Source organism: Anser cygnoides, chromosome 10 (assembly GCF_040182565.1).
Source record: "Anser cygnoides isolate HZ-2024a breed goose chromosome 10, Taihu_goose_T2T_genome, whole genome shotgun sequence".
Lineage (NCBI taxonomy): Eukaryota > Metazoa > Chordata > Aves > Anseriformes > Anatidae > Anser > Anser cygnoides.
In genome coordinates this window covers 10015008-10034446 of record NC_089882.1, presented here as the reverse complement: position 1 = coordinate 10034446, position 19439 = coordinate 10015008, and the positions used below count along the sequence as shown (strand labels likewise).

The 19439-nt window shown below is 44.2% G+C and overlaps 1 protein-coding gene across 7 annotated transcripts in view; it reads right to left on the bottom strand.

Annotated features, from left to right (window-relative positions):
• The window catches only part of CADPS (calcium dependent secretion activator), a 203506-nt gene that overhangs the window by 84848 nt on the left and 99219 nt on the right, over nucleotides 1-19439 (bottom strand). For all 7 annotated transcript variants that reach the window (XM_067003206.1, XM_067003209.1, XM_048069814.2 and 4 more), the window contains exons 9-11: nucleotides 17196-17262; nucleotides 8793-8901; nucleotides 7730-7942 (exon numbers count right to left, since the gene is read on the bottom strand). In XM_067003206.1, coding sequence (XP_066859307.1) covers nucleotides 7730-7942; nucleotides 8793-8901; nucleotides 17196-17262 — 389 coding nt within the window. The remainder of the gene's footprint in view (nucleotides 1-7729; nucleotides 7943-8792; nucleotides 8902-17195; nucleotides 17263-19439) is intronic.

Here is a 19439-nt window from a genome sequence, read left to right as displayed (position 1 = left end):
TGGAACTGGAGCTGTCCCTGCGGGATGATGACGCACACATGTATTTCTCTTAAATGTCACACCTGCACTGGTTTAGAGGCTTAAAATTCTTAAAAATAACTAGGAGCAGGTTAAAAAGGACAGTCCTATGCTAAACTTAGCTTCCTTTAATTATCAGAAGATAAACACATAATTTGTAATTTATTTTTGCATTTTGATTTTTCTAAGAGACTCACTTTTTAAAATGAAATTTAGGTATCAAATAGGTACCAAATTAGGTACCAAAAATAGGTATCAATTTAGGTACCAAAAACATTTAACTTCCTAGAAAATACAAAAAGACAAGGATTGTTCTAAATATATTGTTCCTCCACTCCAGACAGCTGATCTGTGATTTAAAATACTCCTGACATCTGCATATAAAGTTTTATATATAATCTTCCTCTTTCAGAATGGTTTTCCCAGTCTGATGAGATTTTAAATAAAGTACAAAGTGCGAGTGGCTAAGATTCGTACCCAAACTGTACAGCTAATTTGTAAGTACTTTAAATTAATTGTTTCAGTCAAATACAGCTGCTTTTTTGACCCTGTTCTGTTATTCCAGTCAAAAAGAAAGGAGAGACCAAAGAAAGAAAGTTATATGATGCTCCAGTAACTTACAATCCCTTTCCAAGGTGCCGTGCCAAGCTAGCTGGTGCTTCTTTGTTCAGGCCCCAGACAAAATGCTGCTGCAGGCCTCCAGAAGTTATCTTACATATTTAGACAAGCCGCACACAAGTGCAGCTGAAAGGTGTTCGATGGTGGTCTCAGAAGGGAGGCTGCGAGGAGAGGTAAATTGGCAGCACAGACTCCACAAACCTTTCTTCTTGAAAACTACAGACTCCGGCCTTTTGTGCTACACTCGGGGGCTCACATTATTGTCTGCTCTTAACTACTGCCTTTTTCATTTTGTTCATCTTTATCCAGTTTGCATTTTCCACTGACTCCATTAACTAGCCCTCCGTCAAACACGCACCCTGTGCAAGTGTTTGAAATTAGACCCTTCAAGGTTTGCCAGTGTCGGGAACACAAAGACTTCAACAACAACAACAACAACAACAATGAAAACCAAAGAACTGTCCCACCATTTTGTCCTATGTCCTCTCTTCCTCTTTATCTAGCTGTTGTTTAAAAAGGAAGAGACAAAACGGTCAAATATCTCATTCTTGGTTTTTTTGTTCGTTTGTTTGCTAGTTTGTTTTTTAAATGTATTTCACTGCTCTCTGCATTTCTTTGGCTAGAGTAATGATTTTGGCAGATTTTGCTCTGCGAGTGATGAAGTTAATATTGGGGGACAAGCTCCATAAAAGAATTCTTGTTATAAAAGGCTGTAGGTAGCCATTTTATTGTAAGAATTTTTTACTCCAGATTTCTTTCTTTTCATTAATGAATGACTTTTAGTACCAAAGGCAACTTAAAAATCCAGTAAATTTTACGACATGTTTGTTTATTAAAACAAAAAACAAAACCAAAAAAAAAACCAACAAAAAAAAACCGAAACCAAACAAGTGTAAATTAAAAGGTGACTTTGTATCTTACTCATCTGGAAAATGTGTGCTTGTCATATCTGCTTGACATTACAAGAATGAAGATGTGGTTTGGACAGTAACAAACAATGACACTAGTCAACCTCATCAGGAGACATGAAATAAAGGAATGACAATGATTGATGGCAGCTATTCATTTACAGATACGTCTAGAAAAGTCTTCGCTGGCATGGTCAGGCAAGTGGGAGAAGTTCTCCCGTCCCGGGGGTGAGGGGTGGTGGTATGCCCACCCTCGACTGGACGCTCTAAGGGGCAGCGAGGTCCCCTCGTGCTCTGGCTGACTGCGCAGGGCTAGCTACATGCTCGGGCTGCAACTTGTGAAAGACGTACGGAGGGGAAGAGCCTGGAACCTCATTTTGTTTGGCCGTGTGGAGCGAGAGGCTTTACAAGCAGATAGCGGTGTTCTGGGGGAAAGATAACGTGCCAGGCTTAAAAACGCCAAGAGCGCTGCTTACGGGCAAGCTGCTGGCAACAATGGCTGCTGACTTACCCGTCCCCTTCTCGGGTGCACCGTGGCACTGCCACCGCCGAAAGGGGACCGTGCGTGTCCCGGGCTGCGCCCCCTGTGCACAGCACGGCGAGCGGCATCGCGGCAAGAGGCATCGCGGCGAGCAGCATCGCGGTGAGCTGCATCCCACTGCCGCCGCCCTGCCAGCAGCCCCGGCGCTCAGCCGGCTCAGCTCGCCCCTCAGCTGGGTGCCTACGGCCTCCTCTTTCATTTTGTTCCATCTTAGAAGGTAGCTTGAAATTTAATCGGCTGCTTGTTCCTTTGTTTTATTGTTTTTCCCTTGCTGCAAACAAATTCCTTCCTGCTCGAGATGCAATTTTAAGAAATGGTTAAGGATTTTCCTGTACATCACCAGACACACTGTGCACTGAATTGAAACCTATGTTACCTGACGTTTGGTTGTTAAATGAATAAGAATTTGTACTACGCACTTATATAATTCCTCGTGTAGTAAGTTAAAAGCACATTTTTAGAACAGCTATTTATAACAGAGAGCATTGTTTTGCAGCTTTTTTATAGCTATTTAAAGATATTTTGAATTGGATGACTGTGGAACCCTGCGAATTTATATTTCATAAGTTAGAGCCCCATGCTTCTTAAAGCATGTTGAAGTGATTTACAGGCTATATTTCAAATTCATGCAAGTTGTGTGAGAACTGAATTAACATTTTAATTCTGCATTCCTGCAATGAAGCATCTGCAAGTTGACAATACAGAAGACACAGCAGCGTTCTCATGATATCTCTATCTATCTAACAAAAATAAAGCAATTAAAGCACAAAACCAATAAAAAAATCTAACAGGATAGCAATGCATTGTAGTGCAAATACATGTAATGTTGCCAGACCCAAGTTCATTCATTCGTTCACTCTTTCTTTCTTTCTTTCAAAGTGGCAAAAATCTGTATTTCCATCAAATTAAACTTTTTGCGGTAAAGTCTGGTAAGAATCCTCTTTGGAAATCCAAACATTTAGAAAAGAAAAAAGAAAGAAAAAAGGAAGTGTCTGCTGAGAAGGAATTCTGCCTGCTACCCAGGGGTATAGTTACACACGCGCACATACTCACACACAGAAAAAAAAAAGAAGAAAAAGAAACAAAAGGCGAAAGGAGAAAAAAGGAGTCTCGACTGATGGCCAGGAGGGATGACACCACCTGTTCCTTCTCATAATTGCATTCAGATACTCTGGATACATATTTGCCAGCTCTCATGACCCACTGATGCTATTCCCTCCTAAGGAAAGCAGGCACTCACCAGGTATTAGAGAAGCAAGCTTTTGGCACCAATAGAGGATTTGTGTATTTAAGTATGTGTTTACGCCTGAACAAAGACTAAAGGGAAGCTCTTTTACAGCATGAGTTTGTGCTTTTATCTTTTTGAAAGCAGCTGTCCCAGTAGGAAAAGGTAACGATACTGGACAAAATAATAATAATTTCTCTGCTTTATCCTTTAGCAAGCGTTGCTTTGATTAGTGGCTGAGACCCCCACTAAAAGATGTTTTTACAATTATTTGGGGGAAAAGCAGCAGCCCCTCTGTGCCTGACGTATTTCGCTGCCAAAATCATCCCCTGCTGTGTTGACTTGAGAGGAAACTACCAAACCTGGATGACTCAGGCTTGCTCTCACAAGGCATGCATGCAGGTGGAGGGGCATTTTTTGGCTTCTGTGGAGTCCTGCACCTCGTCTAGACCTCGTCGGGTCTCCTGCCCTACCTTGCTAGGCTTTGAGGAGTCCGTGGTTAGCCCCGCACGCTGGTGCACTGCACCAAGCTTGGCATCGGAACGGAAGGAAAGGATATTGTGAGAGTGCAAAATGATCTGTTTTCAGGCAGTAAGCAGTCAACTAGATGTAAATTCCATGAAACAAAAGAAGGTATTATTTACAGTTTTATTGTGATGTTAATTAATATTTACATCTTGGAATGAAAAATAGAAATGTTAATGATTGGCTTTACTAAGAGGATCACTTGATGCCAATGTGAAAGCCAGGGAGAGAAGGCAATTATGCAAACATCACATGCATCCTAATTTCAGTATGGAAACTTACATTTCAAACCTAAATTCAGGAAAATAACATGGAAAGTTTGTACTACAAAATCTAAACATGAGAAAGATTTAAGAGAAGAAAAAGCACATTGCATATGTCAGATAATCTAGTCTGATTATCTGAGCTGTGCTAGCTACAGGGAAGCACTTACCCTTGAGTCCAGCTAGAAGTTAGCAGGGTAAGAAGGAACAAACCAGAATAACATAAAGACTAGCAACAAGGCTCAGGAAAGCAGACAGGAGCCCTAACCTAGCAGCTAAATATTTGGGTTCAAGCAAAGAATGAAAAAGAAACTTAAAGAAAACCAAACCAACGAAAAATAAAAAAACACAGCTGAAAAATTTCTTATGAAGCTCAATAAACCTAGCTACTTATTATGGGGGAACAAATCATTACAAATTCGCAAAACAACCAACTCTTTGTATATGGTGTGATTAACGGTCATTAAATATAAACAGACATTAAAAATGAAATATAACCACAAGTGATACGTAAGACAATTACTGACCAATCTTTCATGTTAAAAAGAAAACGGTTTCAAAAAAAAATGAATGCTGAGCATGTTTGGGAATTTTGTTCAATGCATCACTAACACAGAACGAACAAAGGTTGGTGCTTTCAGACAAGTGACCACTTTTATGAAGCTTAAATATTGCCAAAAGGTGTAGTATGTATTGGCAGCATTATTGACCATAATACTGTGCATGATTTCAACAGTAAACAAGAACAGTTTTTTTTTTTCTTTTATAATGCAAATATTGGAGAAAAGCACAACTTTGTGGTAATGGATTTTTTCTTTCAAATTGTAGCAAAATAAAAAAGCAAAACTTTTCACTCTAACAGGGATTGTTCACCCACATAAAAAGGACTGTACTCATACAAAAATTAATGAATAGCAGGATCTATTTTTTCTGTACTTCAAATGCAAATAAAATATATTCCACCCTTGTTCGGAGCTGTCTGCTTACTTCCAAGACAAGTGTTGCTATTGAAAGCCCGATGAGAATTTCAGTAGTGCTCTGAGTTTGTATTTATTAATTCGAATGAGGCGGGAACCAAATGAATTCACTATTGCTCCCAAGTTTCTCAAACAGCAAAATATGTTCTTCTCAAGTTTGTTTAACAGGCAGCTCCGTTACAGGAATGGAAGGCTGGATTTTCTCTGCATGTGCATGCATGCGCATGTGCCACCTCGGACTGCTACAACATGAATGCTAGAACGACAGTTACTCATCAAACTGCTTAACATTTACTTCTTTGCAAACCCTTCATTTACCATAGCCTCTAATAAGCACAAAAATATGACACGTATAAAGATAAATAAAACGTCTTGCAAAAGTCCTTACCTTTCTGCAGGTCAAAAAATAAAAATAATTTTAAAACAACAACAACAACAAAAAACAGTAACAAACCAAGACCCTTTAAAAATGCAATACTTGATACGATTGAATTTAAAGACTGAAGGAGCTGAGAAGTGTATTTGTGTATTTAAGACTCGTGATAAGCCATCATGTGTGGCATGCATGATTCACTTCTGCTGCTTCTTATTAAACTGCTGTGCCCAATGACTTTTTTCAATGAGCATCGCTGCATACATACATTAAAATATGAAAAACGAGCAGGCCTTGCTGCTGAGATGATGGGATACTGCGGCATGCACCCCTCCTCCTCCTGCAGGATGAAGACTCGGTGCACCAAGAGGTTCCACAGGGATCCAGATCCAAAGCAGGAGGAGGAAGGAATACTGAGGAACAAACGCACTATTTGCACAGCCTGGTGGATGCTGAAGAAGCAAGTCGTGAGCAGGGTGAGGAGCCGAGTGGTTTCCACGCTTTGGCACAACACATCTGGAAGGGTTTTCCAGCAAAAAGGGGAGCCTGAAGCCACCCAGCTTGTGAGGAAGACACATTGCTGATGGAAAGAGGGTGGTGGCATGAAGAGGCTGAATGATCTGGATTTGGAGCTGGTATCGAGTGAGGGAAACCGGTCAGATCCTGACCCCCAGATGCCCTGCAGGTCCTGGGGTGAAATCTCCCAGGGAACCTAAGTCTGGGTTTGGCTCTCCTCACTCACACAGCACTTGCTGTGCAGGGTGACAACACCTCATGGCCCTGAGCACCTCCTTTCCTTCCCCAAAATCCTGGCAGGCTTTTTGCTGCAGGTGCTGCCAGGCAATTACGATGTGTCTGAGAAAGAGATCTGCCCTCCTCCCCCAGGAGACCCCACGTATGGGTCTGGCAAAATGAAGACTCCATAAACTCCAGCAGAAAGTGCCTGGTATTTCCTACAACTTTTTGACTCAACATTTTGGGTAGAGGTAAACACAATCCACTTGTAGGAAGCCAATGCCTACCTCCCATCTTGGCTTTCTAAGATGTGTTCTTCCCTCCAGACCCCAATCCTTTACACCTTTCCCCCCCCCCCCCCAAATCAGTTACTTGAATGGGATGAACAGGATGAGGGGCACTGAAATGGAAATACTGCCTATGTGTCTACCAAAATGCATCATGCTACATCCTCATTCACAGCAGCAGCAACGCGAGGCAGACAGGAGTCCAACATAAGCAGAAATGCGGAGGACACACACACAAAAAGGGCAAACAGCGGTTTTCTGCTCTAAAATTGATTGCACAGATGTATGTCTTGCACTGTTATTTTTTATAAATATTGCTATGAAGAAGTTAAACCCATAAAAAAGATGTGCAGATGATATTTGTAAGCCGGGGTAGATTTTCTGAGTTCCTTATAACAAGGGATTAAAAATCAAAACAGCCTCCTAGAGACTATTTTAACTGTTAAAATCTGATAAAATTATAATTTACTAATATTTACACTTTTCCTTATTTTAGTTCTATTTTATCATACTAATTCCTCACTTTTGCTGAAATGAACGAGAACTGCTGTATGTTACACCACAAAGGGATTTGAGATGTGCTACCGAGGTTCCATCAAAAAAAATGAGCGAAGAGAATTTGTCTGGTTCAGAATCAAACTACATTTTCAAGACAAAACAAATTGCTCTAAATTTGAAATTAACAGAACTGGGTATAACTGCACAGGACATGCTGCATAACTACAACTTAAAAGATGATTGCTTTAAATTCACATCTAACTGGCCTGCAAAGCAACCTGTTAAAAATACCATATGTTTTCCTACAGTTGAATATTCAACAGTAGACCTCTTTTTTTGTGTGCATTTCATACTTGCAAGATTTGCACCTGTAGTTCTGAGCACGTGATACATTTGATAGACGACTAATGGCATTAATGAATTGCTCTGATCTCGGTCTGCAGTTTATTGTGTGGGGGTAAACGGGTGTCTGCAGAAAGCAAGTCGGGTCTTGGGCTCTCAGATCCCAGTCTCTTATTTATCAAGTATTGCACTTTCAAATAATCATTGACAATTTCCCCAAGGAATTTTGTTTCTTGGGCTTGGTTGTGTTAAACACACACATTAACTGGTTCTGGATCCACTGATGTAAAAAGCAGCTTAATGGTAACGAAAAAGAACTGTTTTGGAATCAAAAACACGTGCGTGAATATTGATTTATATCAGTGCAGAAAATCTTTCCATCAAAGACTTCTGCCCTCTAGGAGAACTTATTTACTTACAAAATTGAGAGATTGGAGCGTCTAGCTGGGGAACATTTCCTCCTTTAGCATTTAGCTTTTGCACTTGGGTAGGCGGCACAGGTTTGTGAGACTGGCCGGTGGCTCGGTACATGGCTTGGACCCACAGGATGCGGTCCTGCTCATCGTCACTTGCAAAAATCACCGTGTCTCCTTCCTTCACGGCGTTGAAGAATGCTCTGCCACCTTCCAAACCTGCCAGGAGAGGAAGGCAGGCTTTGAAAGTGGCACCGGATTTCCACAGACTTTGAGGCTGGCAATGGGCATTCCCCGGCCACCCACAGCCCCACCGCTCTGGGTGCCCCCCAGCGAACCCAGAGCTCGCCCTGCACAAAAGCTGCTTGGCTGGATGCTCGTTTCCATCTCTGCCCCGATTCAGTGCCTTTCTTCCCATCTCCCCACCATCAGAATAAAGCTGGTATCAAGTTCTTGATGACAAACCTAGTATGTCTTTTATCGTCTCCTCTGGGGGACACCGTTATCCAGGGCATGGGGAGGATCAACACGCTCAGTGTGTTGCCCCTCTGAAATAAAAGAAAGGTGGTGTTCCTCCGCTTGAAGGAGTGTCCCAGCACCATGTACACAAGCAGGCACCTCCTGGTACCTGGGGCCTTCCTGCCCCTTCCCCTCACATATATCTACCAGAGAAAATGGGAGAGGCAAAAATGGTGGGTCGGTCCCATAAATATTTTCTACAATAAGGACAGGCACAGCTGCTAACCTTTTATTTAGAGAATATAATCTGGAGGCAGAGGTTAGGATTATCGCTCAATCTGTGCATTCAGTTCCCAGCCAAATTGCACTGGGATGTACGCATCTAATTCACTTAGGCTCCCCAGAAAAGACGAGTCTTTCCCTCCTCTTGTGCAACTCCTTCCATCTATTTATAGTAAAGTCATGCATAGCTAATGATCAGTCTAAACACAAACATATTTACAATAAATGCTGATCACAGTTCAGCTGCAAGCAGGGAGGGAGGATCCCAGCTGGGGAGCTGCGTTCAGCGCCGCGAGCCCGAGCGGCAGCAAGCGGCCGGCTGCCCTACCTGGCTGCGGGTCGGTGTAGTCCACAGTGTATCCGTCGAGCTGCAGCAGCTCTTGAGGTTCGGCTTTTTTCTCCCGGTAGCTGCACATAGCAAACGTATATTGACTAACCTGGAGGAAATCACAAAGCTAAGATGGCACCGGGTGACCACGACAAAGCATTTCCGAGCTGCTTACGAATGTGGTTTACGGGGACTGGGGTGTGTGGGGTCATTTTGATAGTCATTGCTTATGAGACACGCTAAACTTTTACCACGCTTTCTCAAAGCACTCTCTTAACACCCCTTACCGAGGCAGGCACCTAATTCCCCGCATCGGTACGTACAGGGGTTTAATTTCCTCCCGACGAGGGAGCGCCACGCTTTAAAAAACTCTATCACTCATCCCCAGACAAGTGCAAGAGTGACACCCTGTCACAAACAATGCGAGCTAAATTGCTAGGTGCCAGTCATATTAAAGCAATCTTAAGATCCCACTGATCTCGGCAGTTGTTGTCATCACTGCTGTAAATGGCAGCTCTCACTCCTCTGAGGTACCATCTGCATGACACGATGCATTCAATGTCAAGCTCTTGACGGAAGCCGACTCGGCTGCGGGGGCTCTGCCAGGCCCTCCCATCGCCGTCGGGAGGCCATCAGCCCGCATCAAGGCCCCGCTCGCGCTCCCCGCGCCGCGATCTGGATGGGCGGCGAGGAGCCCGGCCGGAGAGGAGAGGGGAGGAGAAGGGAGGATTCTCCGTGCTCCAGGCTAGGAACTCACGGGGGAATTTACTGTCAAATGATTTCAAGTGACTTTGGGAAGGTTGTGTCACATCTCGGACGCCTTACGTAATTTTATTAGGGTGGACATCTTCTTGACCTCTGGAGGAAACTTTGACTTCCGAGGGATCTTTAAAACTCTGGTGGGTGGCAGAGGATCGTACTCATCATTTTTTGGGAGTTGGGAAAGATCCTGAAAGATGGGCTTCACGCGAGCAGCTGCTCCCTCTGCATCAAGCAAGCAGCTGGGGGATTTTGCCTCCAAACTCCAGAGAAACCGTTCTGTTACAAATACACACCCAGCATATATTTTGGTGGCATCTATCGCTAATAAAATGTCATTTATTTAAATCGGGGGAGCCGTCTATTGGCTCAGCATCCCCAGCCGGCGCTCGGTATCTTGCTGCCCTCTACAGGCCTCCGCTAGCTGCCAGCCCGCTCTCGGCAGCCCCTGCCTGCGCTGAGCCTTCCTCCAGGAACAGCTCCAGAAACCACCTAAGAATAAACCCTATCATTAACACGTTTGTGGGAGTAGGACTAAAAGTGATGCTTTCAGCATCTTGCATCTTCCTTCGAGCTACCAGCTCGGATGAAAGATTGACACGTAACAGACCAATAGCAGGAGCACACCGGTGCACATTGCACGCTGAATGCGTACCCCCGTACCGGCAACACAAAAATTAAAAAGATTAACGCAAAGAAATCTAAAAATAACCCAGTGCCCCTCAGCACTACATTCAGGCGACTCCTGCTCATTCAGTCAGACGTGCAGTATGTTGCTGCCATCTCCTGGACAAACTCCGGAATGAGCTTTATTTACGACAAGATCCTGCTGCTTTCGTCTGAATGCCAGGGGTTTGGTTTCTCTGCCTTAGACAGCCTGAACTTAGGGACTACAAGATAAATTCAATTCCTGAAATGATTTCCTGCTAATCTACGCCGACATTGATGGAAAACATTGATACAAGCAATGCTTTTTTAATCCTGCAAACTTTTAGCAACAGGTAAAATCCTTTCAGTAGGTCAGAGTTTCTTCTGCTCTGGCTCTGAAGATGAGGTCTGAATTTCCAGCTCCTCCTCATGTACAAATAACTCACCTCATCTTTGAACCCAGTAAATATTATCCATCTCTATCGATAAGGCAACCATACCAACACAACCATAACAGACGGAAACACAGAGGCTTTTCAAAGCTTACACCTCTCATGTTAAAAGTTACAGAAGAGGGGTGGATGAAAGACTTTGGCGGAGCCATGCTGCGATAGGTGCAAAGCAAGCTGCTCTCTCCTGTTAGCATTCACATGGTTCCCTTGGAAGAAGCTGGTCTACATCATTACTACAAGAAATCTCCAACAGACACCTACAGGCCAGTCTACAACGTGTGGGGCCAGCTCTCCTCTGGGATCACGTCCAACTGCTGCTCCACTAATGCAGCTCGAGCCCAAAGCCCAAGCCCCAGGTTGCCCAAGAGGTCACTCATAAGCCTGGCAGCAGGCAAGCTCGGATCAGGCTGGAAGGAGGAGACAGCTATTTGCTGCTGATGTCCTCTGGAAAAGGAGCCAACAGCGCCGTGCACAGTGCCCACACCGAAACAACTCGAGCTAGCAACTTCAAGGGCTGACATGACACGTTGCAGCCTAGAGCTTTACTGCTTGGGGTCAGAAATAAACTGATGCCCTGGCTACCAGTGAGATGTGGTTCCTTCCATTTATGAGTGATGTTAAAGAAAAATCCTACAAAATGAGATCCTAGGAAGCGCGGTATGTCCCTATCTCGCATTGCTGCTGAGCAGTGCTGCAGGGTCAAGTGGAGATTGCAGCTCGCCTCTCATCAGTCCTCTAATACGGCGTGTTACAGGGCCTGCCTTCTGCAGCAGCTTAGAAGTGGCCAGACAAGTGAAACAGTTAATAGCAGAAATTAATCTTACAGCCTGCTGAGTTCACACTGAACCATAGCTGAGTATGAGAGCGAGCAGATGGGATGGGCGAGATGAATGGTTTGAGTAATTGAAAAAAACACGGGTAGAGAGGAAACCGAAGGAAGACAGAGGAGAAATCTCTGCCCAGGGAGGGACAAACTCTCAGAGCAACTGGGACTTCATCCAGGGACTAGATGAGGGCCAGGAAAGGAGCATCTAGGGAAGCTGAACTGAGCGAAACTAAAAGAAGGGAAATAATCCAAGGCTGCCCTGGCTGGTTCCTTACAAAAAAGGGAAAATGCTTTGAAAAATAATTTGAGACAGAAGAACAGGAGGAACAAAGTAGGAGAAAAAAAGAGAAAAAGACAAAGAAATTGAGAAAAGGGGAAACAGACAGCTGGAGACAAATGCCAAAGTTCACTATTCCCAGACTGCTAAATTAGATCTGACTTTCTTGGCACTTGACCATATTCTGTCACCAGCTATATAACCCGACTGATTAATACATACAGTAGATCTGTATTAACCAGTACTGACTTCATCCCTGTTTTTCCACCAAGTACTCCTGCCCTAGCCAGCACCACGTGCCCGAGAATCCTGCTCAAACCTGTTAATTGTCATCCCTCGCACTCCGAGCACCACACAGCTCAGTCATTCGCTTCCCCCTTTCCCCGTGTTGACATAACACCGCCCCGCTTGGGTTAAATTCTTAAATGGACCCTTCCTAGATTAACAGCATGCATTTTGTCCCAAGGGAGAGAAACTGTGCTAAGATACTGCCAGTTGTAATACAGCTTTCCACTTTGATGGGAGACTCTTGTCCTCTGGTTGCAGCTGTATGTTGCCTCCCGAGCCCTTTACTGACACAAATGAGCAGAGGAAATGATCTGGCTTAAAGAAACAAATGTGAAAACAACGGTTTTCACATCTCAGCACATCCGTTCATCCCTAAACAATTGCACATAGCAGTTGTCCTAGCCTCCAAGTGGGAGGTGTGCGTGTTTTCTCCTCAGGCAGGTCTGCGGGATGGGAAGCTGTGCCCGCTACAGCAGCTCGCCCCGTGCAGACAGGACAGCAGGCTCTGCTTCAGCCAGGTGGAGCCAGCTGTGCGGCTGTTCAACCAGCAGTTCCCAAACGTTTTGTATCATCAACACCCAAGGGTTTCTCAGGAATCACCATCTACGCCCAGTTTTCAGTGAGGGTCTAGCAGAAAACATGATTTAGTACGATGACGGGGACCAGCTATGGGTCATTCACCTTGACCTGAGGACTACCATCTAGGACTGCTGGTGTAGTATACTGCAATTCTGCCAAATTATTTTCCAGTTCTGCTGGTTATCTGGAGTTACTGAATACTTACTTCATTTCATTTTATCCCGAGTCAGCTGAGTTTCGCTAAAAGCAGGAGCTGTCACCATTAGTCTAAATTATAACGAGCGCAGGGAGTCTGTCACTAGAACAATAGATCCAGGCGAAGACACTGCAACTGGTTTTAATCTGCAGAGAGCTGATCTGCTTCCAACAGCATTCTGCAAACACCATCAGACACACTCAGCTGAAAACTGCTTCAAGCTACTCAGCAGACATGTCATCCAGGTACCATGGAGTGTTACTTCCCATATGCTGCCAGAGCACAGAAATGGGGTTATGACAAGAGTAAAACAGATTCAGTCTGAAATCTCGATGTAATTAATTCATTTGCCCTTAAGAATCATTAGAGATTTCCTATTGCAAAGCTGGCAAGCCCACCAAAAGCAGCAATAGTGTTGTTGCCAGTAGAGGACATCAGACCTTGCAAAGAATTAATACAGGCTCTGTCAGCTCCCAGAAATCCCAGCTTTCGTGTGAGCAAGGGTCCAATTGACAAACTGGCTGAAAATCGTATTTTGTGCTCAGGCAGCCGATACAGCAACTTAGGAAACAATGATAACGTGTGTGCTGGATGTACAATTTCTTTCCTAACCAGTCACAGAGAACGCTGCCCTAAATTGTCCCACTGCTTTCGCTTACCACCGCCACTGGCATGACTGCTGCCTTTACGAAGCATTTTCCTCACTTGTGATGCTGCGGACCATTTCCATCCAAGCTCAGGGCCATATTCTGCCATCGCTTTCACGCTGCATATCTCAGGATTTAAAATTAGGCAAGTAACGAGTCTCTGCCATGTAATTTACATCTAATCAGTATTCTGCTCTTCTGCTGCTCATCTCAAAGGGTGTCTACGAGAAGGGTGGGCAGCGTGCAGAGAGGACTGCGATTCATTCGAAAGAGGAAACTATCCCCTCCGTCGCATGGGTGCACGCTGGAGGAGCGCATGCACTGGCTCTGCAAGCTGCTCCGCGCTGCCCACCCTTACCGGGGGGCGAACGAAACCCCCCAGCAAGGCATGTGCTGAAGAGGTAGGGCCCAGCTCCAGGAGTGGGACAAAGGAACTGCTCTCACCCACTACACCCAAACAAACCATCTCCTGTACTGCCTTCGCAGCTACACAGCCACAGAAGGTGCGAGGGATTATTCCACCCAAATTACAAGTGAGTTATTGCTCCTTTCCCCTTCTCTCTGGGGCTTACAGAAGCCAAGCCGCAGTGGGAATGCTCCCTGTAGAGCTCCTTTTTCCATGTACATGTGCAAAGCCCCCGTTCATCCCGGCGAGGCATCGCTGACAGAAAAGAGCCAAACTGCCATCAACACCTTCCTCCACGGTGCCGCCTATGCAGCTTGGCACCTTTGAGCCTTGTTTAGATGGCTAGGAAGAGTCTGAGTATTTATTACCGTGAATTTCTTAACCTCTGGCACAAGACACCACTGCACAGCACTGAAGGAACCGAGGCTGGACCAGCTGCCTCCACCTGAAATGGGGAAAGCGGGGCAGGAGAGGACACAGGACCTGGAGGATGAGGTTACTCCGCAAGGGAGGGGAGAGGAGATGGAGTTGCAGCAGAAGATGCTACAGGTAAGGGACAGAGACAAGGGATAGGAAAGAAAACATTTATTCATCCAGACTTAGATGCCTGTCCTCTTAGCCGTCTCACGCACTGACCGCAATACCCCACAGGAACTTTATGGGCTCTAACTCTTGGCTCCGGTGCCAGCAGGAGCCTGGTGTTGATGCCTGAGCTCCTGACACGCAGGCTGCTCCTCGTCCATTCTTTCTGTAAGTAAGCCGGCTCACCTTCCTGCCAGGGTTATTCCCTGTCTGTGCTTCCGCAGAGTTCAGAGCATTCTGGACATCAACACCTTTGCTGCCAATCCCTGTTCGTATCAGCACCCATCCTTTGCATTGCATGAAAAGCAAATGACAAACATACGGACAGCAAAGTATTTTTATTCCATCTTTATTGCCTGCTGACATGTTCAATATGCTCAAACTACATCTGAGGGACTGCATAGAGAGTGTTTCTTGTTTATATTTGATGTACGGCAGAACACTTTACATTGCACCAAATGTTGAGCAAACGGTAACATAACAGAGAAGCTGCAGCGGCAGCTGGAATTTCTGAGGTGGGCTACAGAGACTCTCTGGGGGCAAAAGTCTGCTCATCTTATTCAAATGAACTGCTTTTCTGGCCAAATTCTGCTCGTATATGCCAACTGACGAATACAGACCTAGTAACAGGAGAAAACATGGAATAACTGAGCAGTTCAATTCCACTGCAAGCTGAGAAATATATGGCAGCTAAAAATGAGAGCTGTAACTGCAGCCCCACAGAAAGGCTGGACAAATGGCTCCTGAGAGAGACATGGGGATTAATGCCCAAACCTGCAAACCCTCGCACACAAGAATACTGATATATTTATTTGTGGGGGAAGCTATATGAGGAAAGAGGAATTGTCCTGTCACACACAGGCCCTCTCTGAAGAAGGGGGCCCTTGGAGAACCCCTGCTCACAGGGAAAAGGCCCTGAGAGCCTGGTTCAAAGGAGACGAGTTAATCTGCCAGGGACAAGCCATACCAGCTGCTTTACAGGTGATCACACATCGTCACAGCATTTTTAACCTCAGCACAGACCTTAATAAAGAGAAGCAATCCCTCAGCTCCTGCACAAGAACAGGGTCATTGTACAAGACTCCCCAAAGGCTTCTCCTAAATTATGGCTTCTGCCGGCTCTTTGGGATCCCCTTCCAGCAGCCTAGCCCTGCAAGATGTTGGGTCCCCCCATAAGGTGCCAAGCACCCACCCAGGACCTAGCTGGTCCCTGCATGGAGACCATTTGCAAACCAGGTGTCGCTGGGAATGGATTACAACAACCCTACACCCATCATTTTTACCTAAATCTAAATACACTTCCTGGGCAGATATAGGCATCTCCTGTGGCTCTCTACACTAACTCCCTCCCTTTTGTGGCCATCTCGACCCCATCTGGAGTACAAAACAAGCGCTTCAACTGTCCCTGCTGATTGAACTTGGTTGTTGGACTAGGTATGCAGCTGGTCAGTCCAAACGGGCTTCTGTTTGCATGGGTCACGCAGTCATAAATCCCTTTTGCCACCCCAGGATGGATTTCCTTATCTGCCACATGGATTAGGGCTATGGAAGCCAGCAGTGATGGAGAAACTGCAATTGAGTTTCCTACTGAGACAACTGGAGTTAAACCTAACTCCAACCAAACTCACCAGTTTGCACCGGGTGATTTGGGACCAGAGAAGTGAGAAGCCAGCTGTGTAACGGGGAAGATGGACTACATGGATTCCTGCCTTTACCCGCACAGGAAAATCAGCACACAAGCACACTTCATCCAAAACGTGGAGCCTGGTGCCTCTGGTTTGCACCTTCCCTGATCTTATGCACAGATCCCATGTTACTCCATCTCAGCATCTCTGTGGTACTTGCACCGCAGGACCCTGCACAAACGTTTTATTTCACGTACTTGGAGACAACACGCCCTGGGGAACTCAGAGACGACAGAGGGAAGAGAAGGACCCCAGAGTACCCCCTGTGTGGTTTATCAGGCTACTGTGAAGACAGAGCCACCCAAACCAGGACCCCACACTTCTGTGATTTACGCAGTGCTTTCAGCTGCCCTTGGGAAGGTGAGGGAAGATTCAACATGCCAAGTACTGACCAGATCCTTTTATTTTAGCTTGTATAAGACATCTTCTGCCTGTTTACTTGAAATTATTAACCAGGGTCAAATATACAGGTCTACTGGAACTGGGAGGGAAGAAAGTAAAAATAAAAAAAAAAACAACCCACACCCAAAATCCCAAAAAACAGCGAAGAGAGAAAAAAGGGAGAAAGACATTGCAAAATGATCAATGACAGCTGCAGACAATGAGAGGCATCAATGAATATATGAGTATGAAGACGAGATAACCATCAAGAATGAAATACTGACTTCCGACACAGTCAATGATAAAATTTCTGTAGACTACAAGGGACTTGAAATTTTACCTGGAGGCTCAAACGAGAGCATTCACACCCAAGTACCTCCAGCCAAGACATAGTTTCCTCCTCATCTCACTAAACTTCTCACTAAAATTGTTCCTCCATTTCACTGAGTGTTGCATTGCATCAAGAAACTCCTAAATAGAGACTGCAACTGGGTTGTCCTTGAGATGTACGTATTTAAAAGAAAAAAGATGTATGAATTAACAAAGAACCTATGCTAAACCACAGTTCTGCATCAGTAACACAGCAGCGAAAATGGTCAGGATAAACAAATAACAAACAAATAAGAATTAACTATTTCTTGTTGTAATTTAAGATCACTTCTAGTTAAATCTGTTACCTGGACCAGGACAAAGAAGCGTTTCTTCCATCTCTTCCAAACGTTTTTACCAATGGCCCATAAATATCTAGGAGAAAAGAATCGGTGAATTCAGTACACAAGTGACAAGACGTTGTTTACGGTATCTTTTCTTTATAGCTCGAAACTGAAGTTAATGCAGAAGCAGGAGTAATTACAAGACTCTCAAGCTTGGCAGCATTACTGAACGTGTTTACTTCTAGCCTGAACAAAAAACCTGTAAAGAGAGAGACATAAAAAACTCCCAGAGTCTTGATGTTACACAGTATTATTTTTCTCTTCTTTTTTGTCTCTTACAGCTTGCTCAGAATTCAGAAGCCCTTTAATGCCAGTGAATAGCCACTATGTGGTCAGATGGGCGCAGAATACATTTTCAATGGAAGAACTGAGTGAAGGAAGCCCAAGTGTTGCTTTAAGCCTTCACAAAACCATTTGGATGAGGGGAGGTGTCAAACAGAGGGCACCTTACCGCAGCAAAACCAGTGCCAAGGACCCCAGCACACACCAGACTGACTAAAGCAGGTCACTTCGCTGAACAGCTGAAGATGAATTCCTTGAAATCGCTTGGCTACGAGCAAACTGAATAATTTCTGAGGAGGAGTGAATTTACTGTGTTTTACAAAGGAAGAATTAACTTTTAAAATTAATGTCAAAATTAGCATTTAATCTCTGTGATGAAGCAGCTGCTGTGACACTGTAATACAAACACTGGCAAAAACAGCAGCAGCACCAGACTCATAGTAATTACAAAGACATTGTTCAACACTAATACGTTTTATGTATCATTATAATTACTTTGGTTCTGGCTCAATAAATAGAAAAACAATTCCTTTTTGGTTATGCTAGTGCTTTTTATGCAGGAAGAGATCCAACATATGTACATAGTCTTAGTGAATGTTCAAGCCACAAAACTCCAAGTATTGTGCTGATGTGGGCACTGAGTCCTTGGCTTAGAGTTCAAGAACAGGGAAATAATTGTCTGTCTTACTATTGCCACTAAACCCGGCAGAAAAATAACTTCAGTTACAAAAGCAAGCTAATAGTACAACCCATGTAGCTTTCAGCACCATCTTGTTAATTAAATGTTAGTTGGAAACAGGATGAGAAAAGTCAGGAGTGCTCAGCCCTATTGCTATCAGATATGCTCAAAGAAACAGGTATGATGGGTGAACTGTTCTTTTTTGCTTTTGGTGCCTGTGTTCACGGTGGAAAAATTAAACTGGCCAAATCTGGCTCTTGGCTCTGATCTCATTAGCAGAGAAGACAGGAAGATGAGGAAAAGGAACTAAAAGAAAGATGATTGTTTTAATCCATCTAATAATGGATTGAACCTAACAAAACATTCTGAAAACAAAAATGAAGTAGTTACTTTTATAGCACCAAAAACATACTGGAGAAAGAGTTAATCAAAGCAGTGACTTTCCTAGATAGTTTCTATTTTTTATCACATCCTCAGCTCTGAAGAGTAAACAGAGAAAAGCCTTGCCAATGGCATTAGCTAGATCTTCCCAAGGATGATCTAATTTGTAATTGCATTACCAGTGAAAAGCGTACATCAGCTTTTGCTTCTGGGCAAAGATAGGAATGATTCCCTTTTGGCCAACTCAGGACACGTTAAAGTGCACAGGAATTACATAATCCTGAATTTAAAAATTTCCTTTCTGCTCTACAATGTCACAACCTCTTCTGTCCCTGTGTGGAATGAAGGGGGAGGCCAGGGGAGACAGTTCGGGATCCCCTGGCCCCAAATCCTCTGATATTGACATATGGAGGGGAGAGGTTTCCCTTTTAACATCCCACTTCATTAGTCCTACTTACACTCTCTTGACCTGCTGCAGGCAACCGCTGTTCAGTTGCACTGTGCATCTCTGTATAAATAATGATGATCACTTTGGAGTTTATTTCAAGTGGAAGGTGCACTGATTTTTTAGTTCTGAGAAGTCAATACAGGGAAACACAGAATAACTTAGGAAATTATACCAACCTATCAATAAGAGAGGCAGGCAGTTTGCTTCTTATTTCCTTACAGGAAGAAAATAAACCAGCAATTTCCTGGGGAATGCTGTTTAAAATTTAAATTGTTTGACTGACATGCATTAAAAAGACTAGCTAAGAATATGGAAAATGAATTAAAAATGACTGAACTAATGCAGATTCTATATTTAAATTTCTTTTGACCTCCAGTGATCTTGAGAAAAAAATAGAGTTCCTCTTCCAGAATCTTAA